This window comes from Copadichromis virginalis, linkage group LG7 (assembly GCF_057382275.1).
Source record: "Copadichromis virginalis isolate Kocher_CV1m ecotype Utaka linkage group LG7, C_Virginalis_male_GT1.1, whole genome shotgun sequence".
Lineage (NCBI taxonomy): Eukaryota > Metazoa > Chordata > Actinopteri > Cichliformes > Cichlidae > Copadichromis > Copadichromis virginalis.
This window is the reverse complement of record NC_140624.1, coordinates 50,946,862-50,964,745: the sequence shown is the minus strand read 5'-3', so window position 1 is coordinate 50,964,745 and position 17,884 is coordinate 50,946,862. Positions and strand designations below refer to the sequence as shown.

General features: G+C 39.4%; 1 protein-coding gene across 4 annotated transcripts; it reads right to left on the bottom strand.

The window, feature by feature from the left end:
- Positions 1 to 545: 545 nt before the first annotated feature.
- Positions 546 to 17,451, bottom strand: LOC146706036 (guanine nucleotide-binding protein G(q) subunit alpha-like). Of its 4 annotated transcripts, none has more exons than XM_085464020.1 (8): positions 17,307 to 17,451; positions 16,753 to 16,906; positions 11,393 to 11,577; positions 5,795 to 5,949; positions 5,348 to 5,476; positions 3,533 to 3,662; positions 2,815 to 2,968; positions 546 to 2,461 (listed from the first exon to the last, which is right to left on the bottom strand). In XM_085464020.1, the coding sequence occupies exons 2-8, from the start codon at positions 16,886 to 16,888 to the stop codon at positions 2,271 to 2,273; spliced, it is 1,080 nt and encodes a 359-aa protein (XP_085320146.1). In that variant the 5' UTR covers positions 16,889 to 16,906; positions 17,307 to 17,451; the 3' UTR covers positions 546 to 2,270. The 4 variants fall into 4 exon arrangements, with proteins under 4 accessions (XP_085320146.1, XP_085320148.1, XP_085320149.1 ...); XM_085464022.1 differs by lacking the exon at positions 17,307 to 17,451 and adding an exon at positions 17,124 to 17,291; XM_085464023.1 differs by lacking the exon at positions 16,753 to 16,906.
- Positions 17,452 to 17,884: the final 433 nt, after the last annotated feature.

Here is a 17,884-nt window from a genome sequence, read left to right as displayed (position 1 = left end):
TTATTTATTATTAATGTTAAAACAGGTAAACAAAAAAGTAAAATTAGTGGAAATCAGCTGTGAATCATTCGCATTTTTAAATGTGGAGATTTTTACTGGGAAATCTTTCAAATCTTTCCTTAGCTACAGTCCTTGGGCTCATTATTTTGACTTGATGATGTTTTAGGTGAAATGTAGGATAACGGTTTTTAATTCATGTTCGATGTGGGGTTGAATTGACTGCATGTAGAACAGACCACTAAGGATTTGGTGCCCAGCAGCCACCTCACTTTTAATCTATCCTTGTGTCACATACAACTGCCACATTACTTTGAGTGTCCTCCAAAAATATTGGTTCTTTGCCACACTCTATATCCCTGCATACAAGACTAAAAATATGGACCTAATGCTGTAGGCTCCAGCCAGATGGATGTATCACAGAGGAGGATTTTAGGACTTAGACTGCTCCAGATGAGCTCTTCAAGCAGCCAAGAAGACAAACACTTGAATGGCAAACCATCAGTGTGCCGGAGCTGATTTGCAAACACAGACAAAGACTGAAAACCTAAAATGAACAGATTGTTTATTTATCCAATCGCATTTAAAAAGACTGCATTCACATATTACAGTCATAGTGAAATATACCAATAAATAAAATGGTACACATTAGCCTGTGAAGAGGGTTCTGTGAACAATAGTGCTACGGATACACTCTCATGAGCTTTTTCTTTATGCCTGCGAATAGACCATCTCTAAAGCGTCAGAGATGATTTAACATTTAAAAGTTCTCCCTTTAGCAGTTTCAACACTGACCGTGATGTGAGTAAAAAGACAGAAAAATAACCACAGTGGGAGATTACCCAACCATGCAATATGTACACTATGCCTTTAGATAAATAAAAGGGGAAGTTGTAAAGCCTTTTGAGCAAAGCAAGAAATATACTTAAAAATCCAATCAAACAGTCTTTGAACTGAAGAAACGTGCTATTCAAGCGTACAACTGACACAAGAAATAAATGTGAATATCACTTTGAAATGTTTAGAATTAGAAAACAAAAAACAAAAAGTATGCCGTGCTCAAAAAAAGTGGCTTAAAAGGGTCAATGCAGACAATGTACGGTGGCCCTGAGAGGTCAAAGGAACTGCAAACTAAAGAAATACCAGCAAATAGAAAAATGTTGAAAAAGCACACAAAGGACAACAGAACTTGAATAAAACACAACAGTAGTAGAAAAACACACAAAACCCAAAAGTGTTATTGGTGAGGTATGTCACCAAACACCTGAAGTGGCAACAATCTAGTGCTAAATGGCTAATAGCAAACATCTATCTGCAGTATTACATGAATCATATGAAAACACTGCATGTTTTTCTCCCTCACAACGTGGATGAGTCGTGTGCTCCTTTTAAGCCTACAATGTTTCGCAGCTGGTCCTTCGAATAAACGCCTCCCCCAAAAACACCTGTTTTGTTGCTCTGATTTAACTTCGACTGTGTTTTATTCGGCTTCTGTGTTTTGCTTTGTTTTTTCATTTCCAATGTGTTTTGTGTGCATTTGGAGAAATTTTCGGTTTGTTGGTGTTTTTAAGTCGCAGCGCAGTTCTGAAGTTGCAGCGTTTGACCTCTCTGGGACACCGTACAAACGTGAGGCGCATCGAGTGAATTGAAATTTGAAAACTGGAGCAAGTACGACACAACCACCGCTACAAAATATACAATGTGCAAGTAACAGTGGTAAATAAGGTCAGTGTGTCATTAGTGTTGATTACGACTAGTTCCCTTTAAGTCAAGACACAACCTAAGCATTCAGATGCTTCGAACACTTTTTAGCTTGAAAAACAAACCATGACAAACTTGGATTAGTGATGTGAGGTGCTGCATTGCAGTTAGTCTGCATTCACTTCCACAGATTTCCTGAAGCAGAGACTCAGTACATTACAAGTCCTCTGAGGCTCTTGAGGACACTGAAATATTTTACACTGCTACACAAAGCACTCCATAAAATTCAGTGTTTACTATAATAGGCTCCTCGCTAAGGCAACGCTTTCAACGTCACACTTCATAATAGCTGAAGACATCCACTTTAAAGAGTGTAACTAGAAAATTTCAAATACATAAGTAGTGGAGCCATTTGACGACAAGCCGCGTTACTTCTCCGTTTCCTGTTTTTGGATTTAAGAGTTCAACAGCAGCGTGAAGCAAACAGAACCACAGAGGAGCTCTCCCGGCTGCCAGGTGTACAAAGCCGATTGAGTTACAGCAAAAAGAAGAAGAACAAGACCGCCACACTTTTAGACCAAGTTGTAGGCATCCAGGTGGCCCTGCAAGATGTGGTCCTTCACCACGCAGAAGACAAACCGGACGTTGTCTGTGTCTGTGGCGCACGTGAAATGGGAGTAGATGATTTTTTTCTCATCTGGGTTAAGACTGACAAACATGTCTAATATGAATGCTTTTCCCGCGTCGACGTCCTGTGGAGGACCTAGAAGAAGAAAACAGCACAGGAATATTTTAGTAGTTGTGTAAAAGTGAAAAATTGTAAGTTAGATTCATGCATTTCCATGAAGAAATAGAAATCTGAATTCACAGGCAAAGCATATCATTTTTATCAGCGGAAAACAAACTGGTACACTCGTGTTTGGTCTGGTATAACCAGTAGCATTTAGTAGTTAATGCCAGCGAACTGTAAAAAGGAGTGAGTGTGTTGTTGGTGATTGTAAGAGAAAGACTTTGTTATTTGACACAGTGAATCAGCAAAAACGAATGGCCCAAGATGCTCATATTATCATGTTCTATTCAAATGTTCTTTGCAGCGAGTGCGCTAGTTCCCCTTACCGTCGTACTCAGGGAAGTAGTCAACCAAATGTGAATACATGATTTTTTCCTCGAGTAAATCTATCTTGTTGAGGAACAAGATGATCGAGGATTCTTCGAACCACTTGTAGCTTATGATTGTCTTGAACAAGGCCATGCTTTCTTCCATTCGGTTCTGTGAAAAAAAACAAACATATAAATAAATAAAGAATGAAAGGGAGCAAACACAACAGACGTGAATCCCTGCTGAAGAACAGCAGTACTTCACCAGTGATTGCCTGTGTGAGCAAATTCAATTGGCTGTAATCTCATCAAGTGAACAGGCCTCACTAAAAGGTGCCCTTTGTTGGGCTAAAGTGACTTTAGAGCTCCCCCTGCAGTTGAACTATGAGCACTGCCACAAAGGAGGGCTGAGATGAGGTTAATCAATGTGGCCAGAAAGTGAGAGAGAGAGAAACAGAGAGACAAAGAGAGAGAGAGAGAGAGAGGAGCTGGACTCTGCAGAAATCTAGGTCATCATTTCCACCTAACAGGTTTGGCCTTAAACAAAGGAAACAAAGTCCCTTTGTGTCCTATCCAGTGAGTTGGGTGTTTTTTTATCCCAAAGCAAGCTACTGTCTTTTCCCATGTAAGAAACATGTGTATATATATATATATATATATATATATATATATATATATATATATATATATATATATATATATATATTAGATTAGTATTTTTAAGTCTGATTTTTACCTCATTGGAAGACTCAGCGAGGACCTGATCGTACTCACTAAGTGCCACCAGGAACATGATGGAAGTGACATTTTCAAAACAGTGGATCCATTTCCTCCTCTCTGAACGCTGACCACCCACATCCACCATCCTACAGTCACAGGTTTAAACCGGTGAAAAATATTAAGGTAACATAAATGATACAAATGATGTTTCTTAAAAATGATAACAGGACCGGAGACAGCAATGTAAAGTACATGAACTGTTATATTAAAGAGGTAAAACCAGTCAAACTGGGGGAACCAGTCAAACAGCAGCTAATATAATCAGTGGCCAGCTGTCACAGCGACATAGTCTAAAATTGGTCAGTTCAAACAGGATGTTTCTTTCTAATTCTAATGTGAACTCTAATGTGCGTTACATTTTAATGGGCTTCCTGAAAATTAACATCTCAGTGTCCAGTTACCTAACACACAGTAGGTGGCTTTGAGAGATCATTTTAAAGTTGGTCGGGCCTTCTCACAAAGTTTGACTAATTATCGACACAGTTAAACGTCACTATTTTTAGCGTTAAAATGATATTTAGTTTTCTAATTAACAAACATTTTGTTTGCTATATAACTATGAAATCAATTTAACACACTCTTCATGCAGAACTGCTCTGTGTGATCTGTCTGCTCTTGCTATACGTAGCCGCCCAGGATGGCAGACTTGATGAACAAATTATATTTAGGGACGCAATGATAACTGCAGTCCAAGGGCGAACAGGTGAAAGTGTTGCTTATAGGGCTGTTCGATATAACGATATATATCGGATGACGATATAAAAACGTCTATTGTTTCATTTTACGCTATCGTTTGTTTCGCAAAATAAACTGTTTACGGCAACATTTTTTCATCGTTTTGATGGTCACTGTAGTGGCTATATTAATTTCTTAAAGTTCTCTCTTTCTCTTATATTTAATATAACCACACTACCGACGACAAGCGCCTGTTTTTATGCGTTGTGGTTAGCAACAACGACGGTAACAGCATCGCGTGTCCGCTTGTTTATGTTCCACATAAACCTTTCACAATAAAGCTCAAGATCCTGTTGAGACTTTTCAAAATAAACAGAATCACGTGAAAGAGCAGATTATTTACGGATGAGAATTAAAAAAGAGCCACCAGGTGCTAAAAAATAAACCTTAGACTCAAACGTTAGAACAGGCTTTTCCCCACAGCACGCTGTGTAATAAATACTCACAAAGAAAACGGCGGCCTTTACAACTTATGTCTAAAAATGTATCGTTTCATGCATCGGTTAAAACACTCGACTCCAGCTACATGACGCGCAGCTGGAAACACTTCCCGCAAGACGAGCTGCCCGAGATTCACAGAATTTACAGAAAATGTTAAATTTTTGTGATTTATATCGTTATCGGGAAGATAGAATTCTTATATCGGGATATGAGATTTTGGTCATATTGCACAGCCCTAGTTGCTTATGTGCTTATGTTACCTGATAACACTAGGTGTCATCAGGGACAATGTCATTGTTTTTGCAGGTATCTGGTTACCAGAGAGGTTACAAGTAAAAAGAAAAAAAAACAGGATGGCCATTCGCTAGCAGTGAATGCACCATAATGATGTATACACACAATAGACATTGTACTCGGGAGGTAGAAGGGTAGAAGATTTTAAAACAGGTTACTGGATCTTTATATATGTAAGATATAAATGTATCGATCCCTGTAATACCTCGAATTATGTTATCTGCTTTTAAGGAATGTTGCATTATTTTTAATAGTATTTGTGGGAGACACCAACAAAAGAAAGAAAAAAAAAACCACTCACCTGAACACCACACCCTCCAGGTCAAAAGGGTACTCTATGATACCGGTTGTGGGCACCCTCACCCTCAGCACATCTTGCTGAGTTGGCAGATACCCAGTATCAGAGATTCGATCCAAGTCATCCAGATAGCTAATAGCACAGGGGGAGGATAATGCAGTGTTAAGAAATGAAAATGAAAGCTGCTGACAGAAAGACTGATGAAGAAGCAGAACAGAGAGGGAGAGAAGGAAGACATTTATTTTGAATTATTTAAGTCATGGCTGTATCTGTTTCAGCCATGTAGCTGCAATGAATTATTTAGAATTTAAATGCGTTTCTTTTTAACAACCTTAAATGGAAAAACTACTAAGCCTCTGTGTCCTTGGTGCATTAAAAAGACGGCTGGCAGATGAAACACAGGAAATTATTAGACAGTGTGTGAGGAGTTATTCTTCTGTTTACACTCACTATTTGGCTGAGTCTGAGAGCTGGTATTCCCGCTTCCGATTGTAACATTCCTGAATTCCCGGGTCGCTCCACAAGCTCTTCAAGGCATCAATGTATGGGTTGGTTAATGTTACCACCTTTTCCACATCAGCCTTATTGACATTTGTGGCGTTGGCCTGAGCATCACAATAACACATTAATATTAGCGACAACTTCAGAAAGAATAATTACTTTAATATTGTGTTATTTATAGGAAGCATCTCTTGCGCAACTGTCACCGCAGCATTATAGGTGACGAATCAGTCCCAGTGCTGGAAGGAAGGAGTGATGTCATCCGGTTTACCAAGATAACAAATACCAAACAAGATGGAATTAAGATTCTGATTCATACTACCAATCATTTACTGAAACTAACTGTTCAACATATAAGCACATCATTTCGATACAGTGGGGGAAATAATTGTTCCAAAGAAATGAAAAGTTTATATTTTTATGATAATTTCATTTTAATAGAGGCAGAATATCAACCAAACCACATTACGTAAAAGCTATAAGTAGATTTTCTTGTCATTGAGTGAAATAAGTATTTGATCCCCTACAACGCAGCAGGAATGGCTGTGTGCCACGTACGGTCAATCAATCAACTACGGATCGTCCTTTTTGAACTCCTTATGTGTATGAAGCGCAACTTTCCAGAGAATCAGTTCCCTCCATTTTACCACTTTGGGCAGTATCAAAGAGCCAAGAATAAAAATAAGAAACCTAACGGATTTCGAGAGTTTCGGCAAAGAGGAGCGGGCCAAACTCCCCCCTGAGGTGTGTACACGCCTGGTGATGTGAGCAAACTTTCAAATTCAGCAGGCAATCAAATATTTATTTCCCCCACTGTAAAAGAGAACTTTTTGATAGTCTCCAGCAGACATGATGAAATTAAGCCCTGTTTAAACTACTGTCACAGGGGGTCTTTAAAAACCAATAAGTAATCTCTGAGCTTCCAAACATAAAACAATAAATCTGATTTGAAGGTATGACGATTTCTAAACAACAGCTGTTGATAACATACTCAAGAAAAACCACTACTCTTGAGTATGTTATCAACAGCTGTTGTTTAGAAATCGTCATTCTCAACCTAGCAGTCAAGCGTGTTAACCCCATCTGCAGGAATTTAGTGCATTGGTTTGCATGGCATTGTTGTGGGAGAGAAGCGGTACCAGTATGTTATACGGCAGCCATCAGTGAAAACGGAAATGACACTGAAGAAATCAGACACAACATGAAAGGAGCTGGGGTAGATATGGGTTGCAAAGCAGCTTGCAGAGGCAGTACTAGCCGTGGGAAGGCTAAAGCATTTGCATGCCCCCATATCAGATTTTTTCAACAGGAAGCACAGAAGGGCAGCAGTTCAGCAATCTGAAGCAATAGTAAACATGAGAATCAAAACCCATCATTAATGAAATTCCAGTGTTATGAAATATATGAATCGAACCGGCTGATTACACTGCAACGCTCCAATGAAGGTAACACTGAAGAACAGATATCTGTTTGTTGAGTCATATATTTTTCATAATGCAGAAGTCTTTGGAAGGGATTTTCCACTTTGTTTGATTTTTTGTTTTTGTTTTTTCATGCTAACTAAAATGCTCCTGCTTCAAAATATACTCCCATTCTTTGACGGTGTTGGGTTTAGAGTTTATTATTGTCATTTGTATTAGAAAACATTTAATCATATATGCTTAGAGGTGTATAATCAATTGTGTAGTGATAAGTTGTGTGATCTTTAACAGGCTACAGAGGCTTGGTGTGTATTCCACACTGGAATGCACACCTGCATCTTGGGGGCATGGGAAGAGGTCGCATCTTGTTTTATTGTTTTATGGTAGGATTAACGTAGCTACATTTGTTTTAGTCTAAGTGCTTTTCTGTTTAGATGAACTGCTGGACTTCCTTACCGGGGGGGTCTAGTCTACCCTCTTCCTGACCAAGGATGATTGCCTTCGTGCTTTCATGTTGTTATATGACCTTTGACACACACACACACACACACACACACACACACACACACACACACACACACACACACACACAGTATTCTTTGTTCACATGTATACCTATGTAAGATGTTATATGTTAATGACCCTATGCATATTCATGTAACCACAATAAAAGGAGTGCTGTGGGGAAACCTGGCTGAGAGTCTGATGGTGGTCAAGTGGTGGAACGACACTTGGCTCCAGCCAGGTCTCCCTCATGCATGAGTAACCAGAGAACTTTGGTGCCTTGAGTCTTGCCTTTTGCTGTGTAGCAGATTGTCCTTAACGTTCCAGCGAATAGGTTTATGTTACAAACCTATCAGACGGTCCTGTTTTTCTTTTTCTATTTTACATTTTCTTCCCCCTGCAGTCACTGACCACCTAATAGAAATCAAAAAATCTTAGCATTTTACTAAAAGATTGTTCCAGCTTTTAATTCCACACCACTAATACAATGTAACTTACTCGCCTCCATCACTCAACAGCTGCCACTGTTTTATGTGCCGCGCCTCAAATAATCACGTCACTTCCAGTGTCTACTTCATTTTTTATAGAGCTACTCAGAGGCAGATTTCTTATTTAAGACTCAAAAACACAATCATAGAAATACCACTGAGTATTCTTCTTACAGTATATTCCAGTATAGAGCTAGCTAGCCGCAGTTATGAAAGTATCATTAAGGCAGTCACATGAGTCTAGAGAGAGGTTGGCAACTGCCTTGTGTCCACCTTACTGGTTGCCAGCAAAACATCTTTGTGGTTTGTGTCTCACTTTTTCAAGTTTCGCTACAGTTCAGTGTTTAATTAGCAAGTGTTTGCAGACAGGTCAGTGTCATCCATAACAGCCACAAGCAAGCATTACACCGTGCTAGTGACCACAGTAATCACAAGGAGGTGTGACTTTTTGTGTAAACCTCTTACATAAAAAGTTAACTAAAACTATCACTTTTGACTTTATATGAGAAAATGCTTTCAGAATAAAAGTCTAACCTGTGTGTTTAGTGAAGCAAACAGTAGGAGCAAGCTTCACTAAGTTAAGATGTTCTCCTTCTGGTGAAAGCAAGCAAAAAGCTAGTTACCCCAGCAGGCTTTTTTGTGAGCATATAAATTTAATCCAACTCGTTCAATTGTTCTTTTGGTTTTGTTTTTGCTTTGTTTTCTTTTTGTTTCAGAGAGGTTATACGAGGACTCAAATCTTTGGATGGGCCTTCTGTGCATTACTATAGATTCTAAGCTACGATTTCACCATTCAGGGAAGAGGTTTAGTGAACTGATATACTGAGTGCCTGATATCACCGCTCGCTAAATTATTCAAACAGACAGTCAATAGTTTATTCAATAATGAGCGATAAATTTGGTTTCCAGACAGGAGTCTAATGCACTTTTTTGTGATCAGCATAGTTTGTGAACAGTGTAGTTGATTTGATGAATAAACGCACTTATTTCAGACACAGCGACGGATGTCTTGACCTCACTGACCTACGGTCTCTCTGTGTTTCACTGCTGATTTATGCAAACCAACTGCATACAAACAGTGCCATCCTGTGAGCTTTTACAGAACACCACCAACACTACAGGAAAGAAAAAATATAACTCACATGCTGACTCAGATGATCACTGACATAGGCTCTCCTGGATTGCATCCTAACCTGGAGCTTTACCTAATGTAGTCTCTGTGTGTGAGCTAGCACGTTTTTGTGATTAATACGCACCTGGGGCCCGTTCTTCGTACGTCGCTTACTACATCCAAGATCAAATGACACATCCAAGACCAAACCATCGCGCTAACCGTGAGCTCACTAATCCGGTTCCCCGAACACACCTGCTGTTGACGATTAGTACAGCTGGATGAAGTAATGTGAGATCACTGGGTGTCGTAAAAGGGGCTACGCATCGATAGTGGAAACATTGATCGGCAACCCTCTGATTGGTCGGCGAAAATGTCGAAGGAGTGCGCTCGGTATTTTTCGGCAGCAGAGCAAGAACTCTTGAGTGAGGGATTTCAGGAGTTTCAGAGTTTAATCAGAACGCAAGGGAACACTGCAAATGCTGCAAAAGCAAGGAGAGAGGGCTGGCAGAAAGTTGCTGACAAATTAAACTCGTAAGTAATTTAATAATAACAATAATAATGGAGTGGATTGATATAGCGCTTTTCAAGGCACCCAAAGTGCTTTACAATGCCACTATTCATTCACTCTCACATTCACACACTGGTGGAGGCAGCTACACTTGTAGCCACAGCTGCCCTGGGGCAGACTGACAGAAGCCAGGCTGCCATATCGCGCCATCGGCCCCTCTGGCCAACACCAGTAGGCTGTAGGGTAAATTTATTATATCACACTATATTATCCAATATTATATTACATTATATTATATTATGTTATATTATATCCCCTTACACATTAGAGCCACAACAGGACCCACTAGAACATGGGAACAAGTAAAAGTGAAATATAAGAATATTCTACAGAATGGTAATATTTATCACTTATATTGCTTTTCGTCTCTTGAAAAGAGACCCTGAAATAATCTGTTTGTTTATAACAGCAACCAAGAAAAGGGCAGAGCAAAAAAAGACAGGTGGTGGTCCTGCACCCCCTCGTCAACAAGTTGGTTAAGTGAATAATACCCTCACGGGAAAATCGATATCTCTCTATGAGCACACTGTCGCGCTGAGCTAAAGGATCCTGTCTATCCCGCAATATATGCTGAATTCTGAAAACTGTCCTTATCAATCTTGCACCTTCCGCAATGGGTGGCTCGCGTAAACGGACAGGACATGGCTGCGACAGACTTCCCAAATCCACCTTCGCTTTTATAGCCGTGGTCTCCCATCTTGATTACACGAAGTAATTTCCAATTACTACTCTGAAATATGAATTACATCTGTAATAATCACATACATGTAATAGAATGTTAATAGTACATTTCCCTTTTTTAGGGAATGACCTGTATTTATCTGTGTGACGTCAATAAATGGATCAAGTGCTGCATTATCTTTAGTTACATTGATAATATTTATTTATGGTGAAACAGTGGTGGAATATCGCTGTTGCTTTCGTATAAATGAAGCGGACATACCTGCGTGGCCGCGATCTAATCCTGTTTACATAAAGTAAACCTGCTCCCGAGCAGGTTTACGGTTACGGCTCTGTTGCTATGGCAGCAAGTCCCGGATGAGCTTCGGGGAAATCGTCAACAATCAAATCCAGCTAACTTACTTAGCGAGGTACGAAGAACGGGCCCCTGGTGTTTGTAAGACAGGAACAGATTCCTGTATGAATAATGGGGAATTCCTGATCTCTTACTTGTTTTTGGCTCAGGACTACCAGTTTACATGCTTGCAGTGTGACACTCTGTATACTTCAAAACGACAGCTCACTCCGTAAGTAGACAAAACTCTCTGGCAGCAGGATTGCAAAACTAAACACTGTTGCAAATTACCAGAAGTGCTTCACCCTAAATACACAGTAATACACACTGCAGGCTCTGTCAGTAAACCTTCCGCATGCTTCTGTGGGACTGTGTCTGATAAAAACCGCTTTCTCAATTTGTCTGAGCAAAGCAGCGAAGAAAGGACACAGGCCTACCTTGTTGTGCTCATACTTGTAGGGGATCTGCAGTGCGTTCATGGCCTGGATCATGGCCTGCATGGCTGTGAAGATGTTCTGGTACACCAGCTGTTTGAAGCCTCTCTTGTCTTCATCAGAGTATCCACGGCCATGGATGATCCTCATTTGTTTAATGAACGTGCTCTTGCCACTTTCACCAGTTCCTATCCACAGGAGGCATAAATGTAGTTTTATTCTTTATTCCCATCAAAATACCAACAATACAATGCACCTGTCCTCCCCTCTATACCTTATCACATCCAGATACTGTGTAAATCCAAAGGTCATTTTCATCCCCTCAAGTGATTCTTGATCCAATAAGAACACATGGAAAATCAGATTTTAAAAATATATATATATGAAATATTTATTACAGAAAAAACCTATTACAGACATGTTTTGTTTTGTTTTGTTTTGTCTTGGTTGTTTTTACAAAATGATTTTTTTTATAATTACAGGACGATCAATAAGCTACCTGAGCCCTTCCTGTAATTTTACTTTTACTTTTTTTATTTCTTACAATTTAAGCACAAAGAGACACAATTATGTTATTTACCACAACAGCAGGTAGAAAAAACTTAAAGTCTGAGAACTTGTTTTTTTTATAGTGGTAGAAGAAGCATCTAGATTATTTACTTAAATAAAAACATCTTTAAACATATATAAGGAAAATTCTTTTAATTAAAGTCCAACTAAACTAAAAGTGCCTCAACTATAACTATTCATTATACAGAATTCATTTTTTCAGTATATTATAGGATCAAGGTGATTATAGTTAACTAAAACTGAAAACTAAAGCAGATTTGAAGAAAACATTTTAGTTACCTAAAAAAAGTGAAAATTAAAACTAGACTTGTGCAAAAATGTAAACTATATAAAATAAGATTTTGTAAAAAGTATAGTATCTGTTAGTTTGTTAAAAAGGTGTTATTTCAGCTTGGCTGATGAGGCATTGATGGACATGCTTATTGAGACTCCACAGGATTGTGAGTCAACTGCTTTCAAAATATTCTGTGTTTTTATTGTAACACCGGTATAAATTTTCCTAAATCGTGCCTCCGACATATGCCTTCCATACAATAATAATTAAAAAGCCTAAATCTGACACTGAAACTAACAAAAACTAAACTGAAACTAAACCGTTTAAAACAGTAGAAAGTAAGTGAAACTAAACTGGATTAAAAACAAAAAGTCAAAATAAATTGAAATAAAAAAAACGAATTAGAAATCACAAAAATAAAATAACTCTGAAAGGAAATAATTTAAAAAAATATTCAGTCATTAATGAGTACATCACTTGTAATTATAATTTAAGCACTGACCTTTGGCTTAATAAAAAATAACAAGGTATAAATTTTTGATTGATTTAAGGCTATAAAACACACACACACACATATATATATATATAAAATAACATCTGTCGCAAAAAAATGACAGAAATATTTAACTAATACAGGTACGTCAGAACTTGTTTTACGTTTTCCTGCTGACCCTGTTGACACATCCATCCATTTCAATTATATTGTTTCTGTAAAACGTTCACATATTCTATATATATTCGTGCAGTGTGTAAGCGATCAGCTAGTTTTAACTGTAAAACTCCCACTCTTTCTGTCTGTTGACATTGAAATTCCTTTTTGGATCACTATGCGTCACACTGATAAGCTCTTGACTTTTTGATACCAGATGAAAATTTCAACACTTTCAGTGTTTTCTTTAAGGTCCTAACAACAGGTGTTCATTCCCCAGTATTCTGAGTTTAGTTTAAGGTAGTAAATGTTAGCATGTTAACGCAGTCAGCATAATAATCATTACATCACCAAATGGACTGCAAACTTTATAGCTGTGAGCATCAAAACATGCTGATGTTAGCATTTAGCTTAAGGAGCAACTATGCCTGAGGTCTCACCAGCAGCACGGATGCAGACTCTCCTGTTTAGCAACACTGGATGGGGTTTTATAGCTCAGAGGAATAAACTATGTCAGGTTATCACTAAACAGATGGTATACAGAGCGATTGATTTTATTGCTTCATTTATTTATTTAATAATAATAATAATAATAATAATAATAATAATAATAATAATAATAATAATAATGGATTGCATTTATATAGCGCTTTTCGAGACCCTCAAAGCACTTTACAATTCCACTATTCATTCACACACTGGTGGAGGGAAGCTACAGTTGTAGCCACAGCTGCCCTTGGTGCAGACTGACAGAAGCGAGGCTGCCATATCGCGCCACTCGGCCCCTCTGGCCATCACCAGTAGGCGGTAGGTGAAGTGTCTTGCCCAAGGACACAACGACCAGGAACAGACAGAGCTGGAGATTGACCCGGCAACCTTCCGGTTACAAGATGAGCTTCCCAACCCCCTGAACCACGGTCGCCCCGAATGTAGTTATGATCATAATATATTATCCTGATGTCCTCTTATGTAAACTTGGACATAACTTGCATCAAATGTTACGTTTTGTCATCTCATGGGTGGCTGGTAGATTTATTAGAAGTTGCGGCATTTCCCCGTGTAGCTGACAATGCAGAAATGACACCGGTGAGACAACCCTGTGCACAAATGAAAGCAACAGTATTTCTTTTAAAATGTTATTAGAGAGTACTTAAAGCGATGTGCACTGTTCCAATCTCAGACTGAAACTGGTCGTGGGCTAAAATACAGAGTGCTGTCTACTGAAGCTAAAAGGCTGGTGACACGTTCAACATGACTACCCATGCTTGACTGCTTTAGACCTTCAACTTAATCACTGATGACACATCCTTTGCCAAATAGTCAAATTAAATGTGGCACCTTATTAAGTACACCTGTTCAACTACTTATTTATGCAAACATCTGATCCGCCAATCACGTTGCAAGAACAGCATTTAGAACATAGTCAAGACAAAATGGTGAAGTTTAAACTGAGCAGCCGACTGGGGAAGAAGGGTGATTGAAGTGACTTTGAATGTAGCGTGGTTGTTGGTGACAAATGGGCTAAGTATTTGAGAAACTGTTGATCTGCTGGGATTTTCCCACACTGCCATCTCAAGGGTTTACAGAGGATATTTTCCCAAACAAGAGAAAATATCCAGTCTGCGGCAGTCCTCTGGAAAAAAAAAAGGTATTGATGATGTCAGAGGCCAGAGAAAAATGGCCACACTGCTTCGAGCTGTTACAAAGACCACACCCAGAACCGCTCCGGTCAGCTAAGAACCGGCAACCGAGGATATCACATCCACGAACTTACCAAAATTAGACAGAAAATCAGAAAAATGTTTTCTAGCTTTACGAGTCTCAATTCCTGCCGCAACATTCGGATGGTAGGGTCAGAATTTGATGGACACAACATGAAGCCATATTGTTGCTGACCATGTCCATCCTTTCATGATGCTTGCTTCCAGCACAGTAACACTGTGTCACAAAGCTCTGGTTTCCTGAACATGACGCGTCACAGTCACCAGATGTCAATCCAGCATGGCCCTTTGGGATATGGTGAAACAGAGGATTTGCATTTAGGACGTGCAGCCAACAAATCTTCAGCAGCTGTGCGATGCTGACACGTCAATACGGACCAAAATCTCTGCTGTTAAATGTTACGTTTTTCCAGCACCTCAATGAATCTGTGACACTACGAATTAAAGCAGCTCTGAAAGTAGAAAGGAGCAAGGAGGAACTAATGAAGCACCCGGTGCCCTGTAGTATACAGATGAGGACTGCAACTAATATTTCTTTTCTGTACAGATTAAATGACAGCGGTGTGTGGAGCCCATGCCATACTGGATTTTATGGGGCCAATTCTAAAGGAAGTTGAAACAAAATGTATACCATCAACTAAAGTGAGATAGATGAGGGAGGACTCATCACACTTCCAGGTATAACTGTTAGCAATTATGTTACTAATACATGTAGATTTGTCACATCTTTATACCTCATAAAGTCTCCAAATCATGCAGAGATTATAAATGCAAACTAGGGTCAGGAAGCTACAGTCTAACATGCTCGTGGCTAACCACAAAAATGCTACAAAACTAGTTGACCCAAGGCTAGTCGCATATTATTTCGTAAAAGGAAAAAAACTGACGAGTGAGTATTTGAGCTTCGTGTCATGTCATGCCTGTCTGAACCAGCAATGTATACCAGAGGACTGCTTACTGTTGTGTAGAAGAAAAATGCTGTTATCAGATACACTGCACAGATCTGTCGATGGGCAGTTCTGAAGAACTGGAGGCAGTTGGCTCTGTTAACAGTCAACTGTTTTCTCTTTTTTCGCTGCTCTCCTTAAGATTAAACTGTGATGAGTTTTGTTGTAGTACCAGTTCTTTTTTTAAAATACGTCTCATGAGACGCATACAGCAACCACTGATCAATGTCACCGCAAACCACTAATGTACATAGACTTTGGTCCATGTTAAACTACTACAGTCAGGCCATATGTTGATGTCTTATCAACAAATGAAGTATATACACTTCATTTGGTACACATAATATTTCAATCCTACAAATCTGTGTAGTTAATCCCTTTTTTTCCCCATTTGAGATACAGTAGTAGCTAAAAGTAGTTAAAACTCCCACTGTGAGTACGTTTTGCATGGTTGCCCGTACTGTAACTGCATTTTGCATTGTCTTTACACTTTAACTCACCTCACACAGCAAACTATGCACACGCCCTATGACAGGAACAGTGTTCAGTAGTAAATGACGTGCATGTAAACTTCATCCTACTCCCTTTTGAACATGTAAATTGTGTGGTATATAGAATTATTCACGTCACCTCCATGTTTTTTATTTTACTTTGGGGATTTTTCTGTTTACAATGTATTTATATATATATATATATATCTTATATTTTTCAGGTTTTAATGTCCACATTCAGGATTCACCTCTTACTCCACTGTTTATAATCTGCTTCTTCTCAGCTACAAAGGCATCATAACACACTCAAGTGCACTGAATCATGTTTACATCTATGTTTTGAGGGGTCTGATTCAAAGAGCAGACAGATGCTAAGTAGGCTGTATTTATTCAAGTAGTCTTCTGTGACACAGCTTTCTTTCTGCATGAATTTAAGAGCTGCACTTGCTGCCTCATATGTCAAAACCGTAAATACAAATATTCAACATAAGGCTGTTATATTTATGCAAGATTTTTTTCTTAAATCGTTAAGACATTTGATGTATCAAATTTAATAATTAATTTGATATAACAGACGAGATGCAAAGACCCTCTTGAGGAGGCCACCTAACGTTTTTCGGGATGCAGCTTCTTAAGTGGAAGTCCTGAAAACTTGTTCCACCTCTGACCTCTGATAGAGGTGTCACAGAGACCGTTTGATCCGTCTCTTACCCAGCAAAAGGAGTTTATATTCCCGTCGGGATTCCCTCTTGTCCCGGCGGAGCTGCCTCTCAATCTCATCGTTGATCCTCCGAGCCTCTTTGGCCTCCGGGCTGAGGCAGCATGCCCCCACGGAGCTCAAAATCATTCCTGGTTACAACTTCACCTTCCAAGGTAAACACACATACATACTGTTTGTTCATACAGCGAACACTCCCCCCTTCCCTTCCTCGGTGTATCCTCGAGTCACAACACACAATGATTAAAGCCCACGGTAACTCTTTACTACAAGCTCCAGCAACTACGCCTCCCCCCTCCCGGAGCTGGAAACAGAAGCTTTAGCAAATTTAAGGAAGTAAAGCAGCTGTTCTCGAGGCTGTTACCTTCTTCCTCTCCAGTAAAAGGGGAAATTAACTTGTGCAATAAGTTGAGCAGACTGTAACGGCGACTGTGATAGCTCACGCTCCGGGCGTGGTGGACTGAATATGGCGGAGTTTTGACTCCAAGGCGCAACAAAATGACACAAAGATGATATCAATTTTAAAAAAGTGGTTAAGAAGACCTACTCGGTAAATAAGATCCTGCAACCTTCTATCGCGTTATCCTCCTCTGCCTGCAGACTCCTTTATCCCGTCTCCCCCCCAACTCTATCCACAGTGAAAACCAACGGCGCGCCATGTGACAGAGGGCTGTGCCGTGATGGGAAGCCGTGTGGGCTTTCACTATTACATTATAGGAGCAGATTTCCGGTGTTAACCAGCGAACTACGGATGCATGTGAGAGAGCAACTGGCTGACACACTTCACCATGTCCGTAAACCAATTACATGTACTACAAAGACAGCAGCGCAGTATTGCTCCGCTGAAATAAAAACAAATAGACACACACTTACACTTTGTGGGCTGTGACACAGACTTTATTTACTAAACACCTGCAAGTACTACACAGAAAAATCACCACTCCTGGACTCACAAATCCTTTGACATCAAACTGCAAAGAAAAGAGAGGGGGAGGGGGGGGGGGGGGGGGGGGGGGGGGGAGAGTATCTTAAGAAATCAATTCACAGAACTCTAAAAATCCTTCTCCAAAAATTAAAATAATGAAAAAAAAAATGCAAGAATAAAATGGATCCAACTGATCAGCT